The sequence below is a fragment of the Phytophthora sojae genome, assembly GCF_000149755.1.
Source record: "Phytophthora sojae unplaced genomic scaffold PHYSOscaffold_11, whole genome shotgun sequence".
Lineage (NCBI taxonomy): Eukaryota > Oomycota > Peronosporomycetes > Peronosporales > Peronosporaceae > Phytophthora > Phytophthora sojae.
The window spans coordinates 2,020,419-2,032,625 of record NW_009258125.1 but is presented as its reverse complement, the minus strand read 5'-3'; the positions used below and the strand labels follow the sequence as shown (position 1 = coordinate 2,032,625).

General features: G+C 52.1%; 11 protein-coding genes across 11 annotated transcripts; 10 read left to right on the top strand and 1 right to left on the bottom strand.

Annotated features, from left to right (window-relative positions):
• Positions 1 to 462: 462 nt before the first annotated feature.
• On the top strand, positions 463 to 1,230 carry PHYSODRAFT_254120 (hypothetical protein; the record flags this gene model as incomplete). The annotated part of the gene is made up of 2 exons (XM_009538392.1): positions 463 to 721; positions 983 to 1,230. 2 exons carry the CDS (start codon positions 463 to 465, stop codon positions 1,228 to 1,230), a joined length of 507 nt encoding a protein of 168 aa, XP_009536687.1.
• A 378-nt stretch (positions 1,231 to 1,608) lies between these two features.
• Positions 1,609 to 1,779, top strand: PHYSODRAFT_526879 (hypothetical protein; the record flags this gene model as incomplete). The annotated part of the gene is made up of 1 exon (XM_009538391.1): positions 1,609 to 1,779. A coding segment is annotated over one exon (171 nt), but the record flags the coding sequence as incomplete, so codon positions are not given.
• Positions 1,780 to 1,924: 145 nt separating this feature from the next.
• On the top strand, positions 1,925 to 2,351 carry PHYSODRAFT_415403 (hypothetical protein; the record flags this gene model as incomplete). The annotated part of the gene is made up of 2 exons (XM_009538390.1): positions 1,925 to 2,115; positions 2,186 to 2,351. Coding segments are annotated over 2 exons (357 nt in total), but the record flags the coding sequence as incomplete, so codon positions are not given.
• Positions 2,352 to 2,741: 390 nt separating this feature from the next.
• On the top strand, positions 2,742 to 3,446 carry PHYSODRAFT_526819 (hypothetical protein; the record flags this gene model as incomplete). Its single annotated transcript, XM_009538389.1, has 2 exons — positions 2,742 to 2,945; positions 3,012 to 3,446. The coding sequence occupies 2 exons, from the start codon at positions 2,742 to 2,744 to the stop codon at positions 3,444 to 3,446; spliced, it is 639 nt and encodes a 212-aa protein (XP_009536684.1).
• A 797-nt stretch (positions 3,447 to 4,243) lies between these two features.
• On the bottom strand, positions 4,244 to 4,498 carry PHYSODRAFT_526986 (hypothetical protein; the record flags this gene model as incomplete). The annotated part of the gene is made up of 1 exon (XM_009538388.1): positions 4,244 to 4,498. One exon carries the CDS (start codon positions 4,496 to 4,498, stop codon positions 4,244 to 4,246), a length of 255 nt encoding a protein of 84 aa, XP_009536683.1.
• An 877-nt stretch (positions 4,499 to 5,375) lies between these two features.
• Positions 5,376 to 5,567, top strand: PHYSODRAFT_436474 (hypothetical protein; the record flags this gene model as incomplete). The annotated part of the gene is made up of 1 exon (XM_009538387.1): positions 5,376 to 5,567. A coding segment is annotated over one exon (192 nt), but the record flags the coding sequence as incomplete, so codon positions are not given.
• Positions 5,568 to 5,960: 393 nt separating this feature from the next.
• Positions 5,961 to 6,158, top strand: PHYSODRAFT_435214 (hypothetical protein; the record flags this gene model as incomplete). The annotated part of the gene is made up of 1 exon (XM_009538386.1): positions 5,961 to 6,158. A coding segment is annotated over one exon (198 nt), but the record flags the coding sequence as incomplete, so codon positions are not given.
• Positions 6,159 to 7,298: 1,140 nt separating this feature from the next.
• PHYSODRAFT_526213 (hypothetical protein) lies at positions 7,299 to 7,670 on the top strand (the record flags this gene model as incomplete). Its single annotated transcript, XM_009538385.1, has 1 exon — positions 7,299 to 7,670. A coding segment is annotated over one exon (372 nt), but the record flags the coding sequence as incomplete, so codon positions are not given.
• A 1,957-nt stretch (positions 7,671 to 9,627) lies between these two features.
• PHYSODRAFT_254168 (hypothetical protein) lies at positions 9,628 to 10,179 on the top strand (the record flags this gene model as incomplete). Its single annotated transcript, XM_009538384.1, is given in 3 exon segments — positions 9,628 to 9,657; positions 9,678 to 10,000; positions 10,020 to 10,179. The coding sequence occupies 3 exon segments, from the start codon at positions 9,628 to 9,630 to the stop codon at positions 10,177 to 10,179; spliced, it is 513 nt and encodes a 170-aa protein (XP_009536679.1).
• Positions 10,180 to 10,991: 812 nt separating this feature from the next.
• Positions 10,992 to 11,213, top strand: PHYSODRAFT_527526 (hypothetical protein; the record flags this gene model as incomplete). The annotated part of the gene is made up of 1 exon (XM_009538383.1): positions 10,992 to 11,213. A coding segment is annotated over one exon (222 nt), but the record flags the coding sequence as incomplete, so codon positions are not given.
• A 597-nt stretch (positions 11,214 to 11,810) lies between these two features.
• Positions 11,811 to 12,170, top strand: PHYSODRAFT_527632 (hypothetical protein; the record flags this gene model as incomplete). Its single annotated transcript, XM_009538382.1, has 1 exon — positions 11,811 to 12,170. A coding segment is annotated over one exon (360 nt), but the record flags the coding sequence as incomplete, so codon positions are not given.
• Positions 12,171 to 12,207: the final 37 nt, after the last annotated feature.

Below are 12,207 nucleotides of genomic sequence, written 5' to 3'. Positions count from 1 at the left end.
CCTCAGTGCAGCTGGTCTGGACGGGAGTGGTCAGAGCAACCATAAGTATGGTTGCTTTTAGCCATTCTGAGACATGTATGGTTGCTTTTAGGGATTTCAAAAATTACGAGCGTAATTTAAATGTCTAAATTACCATTAAGCACTTAGGTACGCAAATCACGCTAAAGTGCGCTTCTGATTAGGTACGATGCCATTAAGTGCGCCACCTCACAGTCGCTCATTTTAGAATCGCGCTGCTGAACGGAGGCCACGTGGGGCACGCACCTCTCGCGAATCAGTCAAGCACCAAACGGCGAGGGGAGGCCGATGGCTCCTGCGGGGGGAGCCATTATAAAACGGTAATCAGTATGCTCCATGTTGGTGGTAACGAGAGTATCTACGTGCCTCACATTTTGTTTGAATTCTGTCGGTATGTGTTGTTTAGGCCGAAAGCTGCGGAACGTAAACGAGGAGCTAAACTACATGTACGCTGCTCTCGGGATTGAAAAAGACGACGACGAAGACGAAGACTTTGTTCTGGATGAGGAGGATGCGGAAGACAACGGCGACGAAGAGGCGGAGGATTGCTACCAAGAGGAGGAAGACGAAGAAGAGGTCGATGATGCCGAGGAGAGCGATAGCGATGAAGAGGAGGGTGACGACGATGAAGAGGAGGCGAGTGACGATGAACAGGAGGCAGACGACGACGGAGAATCCAGCACAGAAGACGAAACAGAAGCGGGTAAGACTCGTTTGGATTATTGTTGATACTTATTGAGTTGAACTGATAATGTATTGTGTATTTTTTTAGTTTGTTTAGAACGCAGGACACGCAAACAGAGCCCCGAGCCGAGAAAGAAAGCCACAGCACGCAAGAAAACACCAGGTATTCTCGTTAAAGTTGCTTTAAGCAAAACGTTTGCGCTATCATTAATATTGACATTCACTTTGGAATCGATTGATACCGCTCTGGCCAAATGCAAGCTTTGTGCTGGGGATGAAGCCCAATCTTTCGCGAAAAAGCGTAAGGCGGAGCTGCAGCTTCACGAGTCTGTCGACGCTGATTCGGCCCCACGTTTATCCAAGCGGAACAAGCAGTACATACTGCGGAAGCGATCAAGTAAGCACCTTGACGAGTTGCGGGAGATCAACGAGGAGCGCGAAGAAATTATCAACCCCGTTCCGCCCTTTACCCCAGCGATTATCAAGAGTTGGCGCAAGTTCAACCCACACTTGAAAATATACAAGTAGAAGCACCACCTCAAGTTTCGAGTACGAAGCTCGGAGACACGAAATCAGTACAACAGGTATGTGTGACCTCTGTTTGATGAGAAATTGAAGTTATTAACGAAACCCCCTTTCACATGCAGCAATAATCGGGACCAAATCCCTTCACGTTTTAATTGGAGTCACAAGGTCCTCCGCTGTACACACGGTGTTTCGCAATCGTCGCGCTCCAAGGGACATCGTAATAGAAAAGGCAACTATTGCGGGTGTCCTGCACGCACGACACCAACCGTTCAGCGGATGGAAAATGGCAAATTTCGAATTGTCATAAGAAACGAGGTATCTGCCTTTTAGTGTATTTGTTTGCTTTGTTAGTATTTCTCACATGTCGCTGTTGATAATCAGAACTTTACCCACACGCACCCGACCACCCGAACGCAAGCATCGTTGTACCTGCCAACAAAGGCACTTCCGTTGGACGAGCAAGATCTCGAAGATGTTAAGACTTTAACGGATGCTAGTGTTTCTTCCAAGCACATCACGAACTTCCTGAATGAGAGAATCGGTGCGTAGTTTTATATATGATATGCTGAAGTAATACTTACGTTACTGTTCGCGCTCTGTCTGTTTGCTAGGCTGCAAAATAACACCTCAACAGACCCGTAATCTGATCCGCAGTATTATGGGGCACGACGCAGCGGAGGCCCGTATGAAAGACATGCTGCAAGCTATCCGCCAGTTAGACGGTAGTGACGTCCTTGTTATTCAAGACCAAATGGATGTGACATGCGGTATCGTGATGCAAACAAAGGTGCAGAAGTTGATGTTCGAGCGCTGGGGCGACACTCTTACAATGGATTTCACTCACGGCACGAACAATTTGGGCTATCACTTGGGTGCGTATGAGTTGTTCGGTATAGCAACTTTATCTTTGTTACGGCAACCTTGCGTAGTTATAGCAATCATATCGATGATATAGCAACCTTATTAACAAAGTGATTTTCTACTGTTGTGTGTTGGATATTTCAGGGAGTCTGGTCGTCACAACCGCTACTGGTAGAGGGTTCCCAGTTGTAGACTTCATATGCCTCAACCAACGAGCTCCGATGATGACAACAATCCTGGAGTATTTCCAAGAGAAGAACCCAAGTTGGCGGATGATATCCTCCATCGTGATCGACAAAGATTTCGTTGAGTGGAGGGTGCTGAAAACACTATTTCCTGCTGCGAACGTTTTACTTTGTCAATTCCATGCCATTTCGTACTGGAAGAAGGTGATGCAGCGGGCCCCATACAAGCTGAAGGTGTCTGAACGCGACGAGTTACTCAACCTAATGATAAAAACGCTGTACAGGTACGCAACAGGTTCTATTTGTGATTCTTGTGGTAACGCTAACTTTGGAAAACAAACCATATGCAGCTCCACAGAGACAGTTTACGATTCTAGTTACGGTGCATTGAAGCAATACTGCGAAGACAACAAGAAACAAGCTTTATTCTCGTACTTTGAAAAGAACTGGGATTCGTGTCGAGACATGTGGGCGAACTTTGCTCGCAGCAAATTTTTCACGGCTGGGAATACTACAACGAACAGGATCGAGTCAAACTGGAATCAGGTGAAAATACTGTTGGGGCACAAGACACGAATTGACAAGACTATTGCGGGCTTGGTGCAGCATCAAATCATGATAACTCAGCAGATCGGGTTCGTCATCGCGCAGCACCATTCGACTTCGCCCGTTCCTAAAACCATACCGATGTTTCTCCGGACGGTAGCAACTCGACTGTACCCTGACATCTTCGAGAAAGTGAGAAAAGAGTGGGAACGATTTGTGAACTTCATGGCAGATGCGACTTGTGAGCGTACAGCGTCGAGTCCTTCACAATGGAAAATTTATTGCGGGAATCAAACCTTTCGCTGTCACGATGTGGAGTGGACGTGTACTTGTCTATTATATAGCAGTCACCATTTACCATGTCGTCATCTTATGCACTTAGCATGCGAGGGGCATGGCTTCAAACTGCTTCCAGCTATGGCAATTCATGATCGGTGGAGTACGTACCAGACCTTGGAAGTGAAAAACGAATTGACGGCTGCAGCGGAAATGTTACAGCCAATTGTGCAGATGTCCAAGTTAAGGTTGCCGAAAGTAAAGTTGCCGAACGACACTGGGGCTGAACCAGAACAACCACTTTATGACTACCGCGTGATGCTATTCCCGAGCGGCACCAAGGTCTAGCGAACGAAATTATCTCAAAGTTTACTTCAAGTCGGCTACGCACTGAATTTGTGACGCTCTCCAACAAAGTCCTGATCAGCTTTGACAACATCGTGGGAGGGATCTGTCGTGGATGGCTAAATGGTAGCCCTGTGGACTTTTGCATGGAGACCCTTGCGAGATCGGTGGGGAAGTACCATGTGCTGTCATCACTGACATGGGCTATCGGATGGCCAAGTCTCCCTAAGACAGCACTTGCAGCAACGAATTTTATTATCCACCGTTAATCTGCACGCAGACCACTGGGGGGGCAATTATCCTTCGCCTACGCTACACGGCAAAAACAAGCTAGCTTCGGGTGCATGTTTACATGTACGAGCCGCTCATTGATGATGACTATCACCATGAAATGGAAATCGTGTCGACTGGAATTCCGAAAGACAAAGAAAATGAAGGAAAGGAGGGGCTTCGTGGTTATGTGGAGTGGTGGCACAAGGCTTCTGACCCCGTGGCTATCTTTTCTTCGATCCGATTGAGTGGATCTGTGCCCCTCAACAACCTGATTTTGATAGCTGGTAGTAGCCCAAGCCCACAGCTATCTTACGGGGAACTTGCAGATGCAACTTTCTAGAATTTCCAAGAACGACGTCAAGGTGATGCGATTGAAAATGCTGTGGGTCATCATGTGTTACTCCCAAGAACGTCATCTCTCTGAACGCGACGTCGCTAAAGCTAGCCAGATTCATCAGCAGCTACAGAACCAGCTCTGAGAAACACCACAGTCTGTATTTACCTTTAAATACAGAGTCTATGCTGCATTAGTCTTTCATTTTTCGCACCGCCAGCTCCAGTAGAATATCGAGGGAAACAGCGTCGTCCTCTGCGGTGAGACCACCTTGGTCGGCCCCTTCATCGCCCAAGACGGCTGCTAACGCATAGCTGTTCTCTTCGCGATCTTCGACGAGGGTTTGGATTTGTAGCTGCGCTGCCAGAAACTTTTCCAGATGCTCGGTAATCTCATCCAGCTTCTTCTTGAGGAGTGCAATCTCGGCGATTCGCGCGCACCAGCTCATGTGCCAGCGATTTCTTCTCCATTTTTGCTGTCGCTCAAAATCTGCTAAGTGGGACACATATTGTCATGTGTTTCACGTATTGCTGTGTAGAGAACATCAGTTAGACGCCACCACGACGTGTCTAAATTTAGAGATATATGTAGCAAGACCATGACGAGGGCGACGTGTCCCTGTCATTTACGCGTCATTTAAAATAAATTACCGGGTGCCAGCTGGTTTTAGGGTTGCTTTAGGCCTTGTGGTTGCTTTAATTTCTGTCGTGTTGTCGTCATATGGTTGCTGTAACGCCATTCGGTCTGGACCTGCATTTGCGACTTCTCGAGGGCGACACTTTGGGTTCAATTACGCAAGCCACAGCGTATCGACGTCATTCTACAATTGGCAGAGTCTCGAACAGGTACAGTATCGCTACAAGCGGCCCAGCGCACCGATGACACTGTCATTGACAGCGACTCAAGCTATCACCAACATCAACGACAGGCCGAAAGATTTGAAGGACCGGATCAAGTCTCCAGAAGAAGTCGAAGACGCATCAAACCAGGAGGCCGACGACCAGGAGGACAGCGACACCTCTCTACAGTATGCATGCGCCGACGGAGACATCGACGCTGTTACTCGTTTCCTCGAGGACGGTGCCGATGTGAACGAAGTGGACGAAGAGGGAGACACCCCACTGCTCTGCGCAGTTGCGAACGGACACGAGGATATCGCGCGGCTACTGCTTGAACGAGGTGCATCCGTCGACTTGCCCTGCAGTGGCTCTACTGCACTGTACCGCGCGAGCGAAGAGGGCTATGTCGACATCGTCCAACTGCTCTTAGACCACGGAGCAGCAGTCGACAAGACCGGACCAAACGGGGTCACGCCGTTGATCGTCGCCTGCGAGACTGGAACCGTTGATATCATTCGGGTGCTGCTCGATCACGGCGCTGCGGTTGATCTAGTGGACGAAACGGGGGACAGCCCGCTGATCACTGCGGCGGAGAACGGCCACGTGGAGGTGGTGAAGTTGCTGATAGAACGAGGCGCTACGGTCGATCTATTCAACAACAATGGGTGGACGCCACTAACCAGCGCTACACAGAACAACCACGCGCAGGTTGTGGAGCTGTTGCTGGACGAAGGAGCCAACGTCAATAAGCATGGAGAGACTGGCAACACGCCGTTGATCATCGCGTCGATTCACGGCAGCGTTGAGGTCGCGCGCGTTCTTCTCGCGCGTGGAGCGGAGGTCGACGTGAGGAATACGTTTCGCTCTTCTCCGCTTATCAGTGCCGCGGAGAACGGCCAGACGGAGATGGTCAAGTTACTATGTGAGCACGGCGCGCCGCTGGATTGGAAAGAATACAGGGGCTGGACTGCACTGATGAACGCTGCGGAGGGAGGATACGCGGAGATTGCGGCGGTGTTGCTAGAGAACGGAGCGTCAGTGAACAGGTATCTCCCGAACGGGTTCAACGAGATCCTAATTGCCTGTGAAAACGGACACGTCGAAGTTGTTAAGCTTCTTCTGGATAATGGAGCTTCAGTCAACGAGGTAGACGAGGATGGAGACTGCCCACTGTTCGTTGCGGCAGGTAACGGACACGCTGACATTGTCAAATGCCTTCTGGAACACGGCGCGGCCACCGAGTTGGTGAATAATGCGGGTTGGTCGGCGCTGATGAAAGCTGCGGAGCAAGGATTTGTGAGTGTGGCAAAGACGCTGTTAAAATCCGAGGCAGCTTATCAGTCTGTGAACTTGCAGCTACCGACTGGAGCGACTGCGCTGAATATCGCCTGCGAACACGGCCAGCGGGATATCGCGGTGGCCCTCGTTAACCGTGGAGCCTCAATTGAACTCGCGGATAACGAAGGCTACACGCCGTTGATCACCGCCGCGCAGCTTGGGTACTCCGATATCGTCCAGTTCCTCGTGACTCAGGGCGCCAACATGAACGCGCAACTGCCCAGCGGGAGTACAGCTTTGGTTACTGCGGTTTGGCACAAGCGGTTGGAAGTTGTTCGGATTCTCCTGGATAACGGAGCGGACTTTAATCTGTGTGGGGATTTCCAGAACTGGCCGCCGCTGAATGTGGCATACTTCAGCGGCTACACTGAACTCGTACAGCTCATCTACGAACGGATGCCACCAGACCAGAAACTGTCGTTTGGAGACGTGATGTCGGCTTTCTCTTCGGCTCGGATTTCTTCTTCTACTCCTGCGAAAAAACTCCTTCCGTCTCGAAAAGTAACACGAATGGCAAGTACAGGGATCGACCAGAAGAGCCGCAATGGGGATACAGCACTGAGGATTGCCTGTGAGAGAGGACAGGTTAAAGTTGTGGAAGACCTACTGAAGAACCCGCACAATGACATCAATTTGTCAACTGATGACGGCTGGTATCCGCTGCTCAGCGCGTGTATGTGCGGCCACGCTGACGTTGTCTCCGTCCTCCTCGAAAAGGGTGCCGACTTGAGCAAGCGGCTCCCGAATGGCTTCACCGCCCTTCACCTCGCCTGCAAAAGCGGTCACATCCACGTCGTCGAGCTGCTTCTCAGCCGCGGAGTATCGATCGACAGTGTCGACGAGGACGGGGATACGCCACTGCTCACTGCGGCTGATAGCGGGCACGAGGATATTGTCAAGTTACTCGTCGGGCGCGGTGCTTCAATTAACTTGGCTAATAACGAAGGCTGGACCGCTCTGATGAATGCTGGGGCGAGTGACTACGATGAAGTCGTCTCGGTGCTACTAGACAACGAAGCAGACGTGAATACACGACAACCGACCGGCGCCGCTGCGCTCAATATCGCGTGTATGAACGGGTATTTCGATTCGGCCAGATTGCTCGTTGAACACGGCGCTGCAGTGAACCTTTCAGGGGAAGGTGGCAACACGCCACTGATGCACGCAGCCGAGGGGGAGCACGCTGCCATGACCAAGCTACTGCTGGACAATGGCGCTTCGATCGATGCTTCTAATGACGAAGGCTGGACGGCTCTGATGTTCGCGGCGCAGGGAGGCTTCGTGGATGTAATAGCGGTTCTAGTGGAGAAGGGGGCAGACGTCAACAAGCAGCGTCTAGATGGGGAGACAGCGCTGTTCGTGGCTAGTGCAAATGGTCAGGTCGATGCTGTCAAACTTCTATTTGATCACCGCGCCAGAGTCGACGCAGCGGATGAGGACGGAGACACCCCACTTTCGGTAGCTGCAATCAACGGGCACCCCGGAGTGGTGGGGTTTCTTCTTGAGCACGGAGGGTCCATTGATTCTACGGGCGAGGGCGGGAATACACCATTGATCGGTGCTGCGGAGTATGGGCATACGTCAGTGATAGAGCTGCTGCTGGAACATGGAGCGGATATCCACTGCACCAATGCCAAGGGGGCGACTCCGCTTATCAGCGCCTCTGAAGGAGGTCACGCGGAGGCGGTGACTATGCTGCTGGAGAAGGGGGCGAGTGTTAACATCCAAGGCCCGAACCAAGCGACAGCCTTGCATCTTGCAAGTGAGCAAGGATACGTTGACGTAGTTTCGCTGCTTCTCGATCACGGCGCCGCCATTGAGTTGGTTGATGGAGATGGCGACACCCCTCTGCTCAGCGCTGCCGTCTACGGACACGAAGAAGTCGTGAAGCTGCTGGTGGATCGTGGGGCATCTGTAACTGTGGTGGACAATGCTGGTTTGTCTGCCTTTATGAAAGCCTGCCGTGAAGGCTACATCGACTTGGTCGCTGTTCTCCTCGACCTCGGAGCGAGCGTCAACGACCACCTCCCGAACGGCTACTCGGCTCTCCACACCGCGAGTGAAAACGACAACGTCGACGTCGTAAAGTTCCTCCTCAAACACGGAGCGTCACTTAACTACGCCGACGGGGACGGCGACACTCCGTTGATCACCGCTGCGGAGCACGGACGACCAGACGTTGTGAAGATTCTGTTGGAGAACGGAGCAGCTATCGACATGACAAATAATAATGACTGGACTGCGGTCATGGCGGCGTCGGAGCACGGCCACGCAGACGTCATCAAGCTCTTGGTGGACAATGGCGCCTCAATTGATTCGACTAATAACGAGGACTGGACAGCGCTAATCATTGCGTCGGACAATGGCCACCCAGATGCCGTGCGGATGCTGGTAGCCGAAGGGGCAGCCATTGACCAGCCAGGCCCGAATGGAGCCACAGCGTTGGGGGTCGCGTGTGAAGGCGAGAATGCAGCCATCCCTCTGCTTCTCCTCGATCTTGGCGCGGATATCCACGCGACGGATGGAGATGGCGACAATCCACTGCTGATGGCAGCTCAAAGTGGGCTTACTGATGTGGTGCGTGCACTGATCGAAAAGGGCGCGAGGATTAACGCTACCAACAACGAGGGCGAGAGCGCTCTCATGAAAGCCGCGATGAAGGGCCATGCAGAGGTCGTGTCGGTCCTACTGGAGAACAAGGCGAACGCCGATCTTCGAGGACCAAACGGTGACACTGCGCTTCGGATCGTGAGTGAAAACGGCCAGCATGAAGTTGAAAATTTGCCCGTTGCGAGTGGCGCGGCCCGTTGACTGTGGCAGTCTAACTTGACACCGTTGCGGATCAACACAACTTCCAGAGGGCTGACGTAGGGACCATGTAAGTATTGTGTGGAGGTATTATGTGTAGAGAGAGGTTAGCGTCACGACGTCGGCAGGCACATGATGGACAGCTGCGAGGCGCGAAATATTCAAAAATTCAATTCACTTCCACTTCAACAACGTGAACTTTCAGTCGTACTATCGCTAGTCGACACGGACAGCGAAAAATAACTAGGAATTGCATTCAATTTTTGGCAAGGCAGTGCACGGATTTCACTAGGATGTGCCATGTCGTGCCCATATGTGAGCAGTACATGTAGCATTACACAGCAACATGGTATGTAAAGGCAGCATGCACCTCGAGGTTTGGCTCATTTGCTCAGTGCAATGCACTAGCGTTGCAGTGTGTTGTGGCTCAGTGTACCTCGACAGCACATCCTAGGGCACGAGTTGTGGTTCTGTAACTTACGCGCACCGACAAAACCTACACCAACCTAGAGCACCCTCCCTGCTCAGTAGCTTTATCAAACTCACTTGAGTTTTTGCACTCTACCCCGTACCCAACTTCTCAAGCCCCAAGATGGCTCCATCGCTCGCCTCAACCCTCGCCGTAGCTGCGGTCTTGTCCAGCTCCGTTCTCCTAGCCGACGCACACCAAGTCGTTCTTCAGCCGGAGCCGCAGTGGAGGACAAAGATACCAAGTACAACCCGCTGGCCTTCCTGGAGGGCCAGGGCTTCGCGACGCAGGAGGGCTTCGACGCCCGGCGCCGTGATAATGGCTACAAAACTCTACGCGACTTCATGGACCGAGGCAAGTACACGGTGACCCAGGGCGCCGACTACTTCTGCGGCTGGACCAACCCCAAGGGGACGCCGCAGCCCATTCCGCGCTCCACGGGTTACACCCATGACGGCCCGTGTGAGATTTGGCTGGACGACGTGCGCGTGCTGGAGTCCGGCAACTGCCACGAGACGATCCCCCACGATCGACTACTCGTCCTGCGAGAAGAAGGGCGGCTGCACGATGCACTGGTACTGGCTCGGAGTGCGCTTCCTCAAGAACTCGTACTCGTGGCAGGTCTACAAGGAGTGCATCCCCCTCACGGCCGCACCGAAGCGCCTGCGCATGTAGATGCATGGTCAGCATTCCTCCACAATGTTCACAGTGAGCAACACACAAGTGTATGACCAAAGAAAAACAAAAGTACTGCAAGTGGTTGCTGTCGGACGATGGCAGTTCGATAAATGAAAACTTGACGTTTGAAATGAAAGTGGTCCATGATCGTCGTATACTTTAATGAACTACAATGGTGTCCAAACAACGACGAACCGTCTTGTACAGCAACAAAATACTTGGAGGGTATTTCCTTCCAACATCTCCAAGCCAGGGAGGCTGCAAAAGCCAACCTTTGCAAAAATGGCTACACAAGTTATAGTCAAATGGGTACAGTCCATGTTGTACAGCACAGAAATCGTCCACATGTACATGTATCAGCTCGCCTGCATCTCTGCCCCAGGCCATCACTTCGTCTCCCTCGCCACTCTTCCGATTGCCCAGGGCAGCTCACCTTCTGCATCAATTCAATGCCCACCGCCTGCCGCTGTGCCGCCACCCCGAAGCGAACGCGAACTCAAAGATCCACACACGCGCGCCAAAGTTTCAAGACCCACAAGCAGAGCCGAGAGCCGGGTGGACGCCCTGCGACTTCGCACCACACGCCAAAATCTTTGGGGCAAAGTACCCAGTCCACCAAGAATGGGGAGATCCCACTCGTCACCGCAGCTGAAGAAGGCCGAGTCCAAGTCGTGAGGTTCCTACTCGACAGTGGGGCGTTGGTGGACGCCGTTAATGGTCGAGGCTACACTGCGCTTATGCGAGCTTCGGAGCTGGGTCACGCTGATATCGTGGAGGTTCTCCTTGACAGAGGAGCTCTAGTTGACAAAATGGGTGCAAACGGGGTCACCGCTCTCATTCTCGCGAGCGAAAATGGGCATCTAAAAGTTGTCAAACTTTTACTAGACCGAGGCGCGATGGTTGACTCGGTGGACAAAGTTGGAGACAGCTCGCTCATCTCTGCAGCGATCAATGGGCACGTCGCTGTTGTGAACTATCTGGTGGAGAAGGGGGCCTTTATTGAGCTGACCAACAGACAAGGGTGGACTGCACTTATGAGTGCGGTTTCTGGAGGCTTTACCAACGTGATCGCGTCCCTCTTGAACCTCAAGGCGGACGTTAACAAACAAGGACGAAAGGGAGTAACCGCGTTGTTAATCGCGAGTGAGAACGGCAAGCGTAAGGTGGTGGATCTGCTGCTTAAACATAGAGCATCGGTGAATTTGGCGGATGAAGACGGCAGCACGTCGTTGATCAGAGCTTCAGAGGCCGGATATTCCAAAGTTGTCAATTTGCTGGTGACCCGAGGCGCTTCGATTCATGAGGCAAACCGCAAAGGCTGGACTGCGCTCATGCGAGCGGCGGAGGAGGGGCACGTTGATGTTGTGGCGACTCTATTGGCGAGAGGAGCAGAAGTTGATAAGCGCGGACCTAAAGGCGTCACTGCTCTTATATTGGCGTGTGAGAATGGGAACCTTAAAGTGGTTGAGTTGCTGCTAAAACACGGCGCCGAGATTAATCTCGTGGACGAATTCGGCGACAGCCCGCTAATTACCGCAACCAGCAACGACTACGATGCTGTTGTGTGTTTTCTGGTGGAAAATGGAGCGTCCGTCGACTTGACCAACCGAGAAGGATGGACGGCGCTTATGTATGCGGCAGCGAGGGGCTCAAATAACAAGGTCATTTCTGCGCTGATCAAGCATGGGGCGAGTATCGATAAGCGACGTCCAAACGGAACCAATGCTCTCCTAATTGCGTGTGAAAATGGATACGAGAGAATCGTGAACTTGCTCGTGAAAAACGGCGCGTCACTGAAACAGCGAGACGAAGCTGGCAATACACCGCTAATCATTGCAGCTGCGAATAACCGAGCGAATGTAGTAGTTTTCCTGGCCAAACGTGGCGTGTCGATGGATTTGGCCAATAATTACGGATGGAGTGCGCTGAGGAACGCTGCGAGTGAAGGCCACGCTGATGTGGTTGCTGTTTTATTGGAAAAGGGGGCTAGTATCGACAAGCTGGGTCAAGATGGAAGCACTCCTC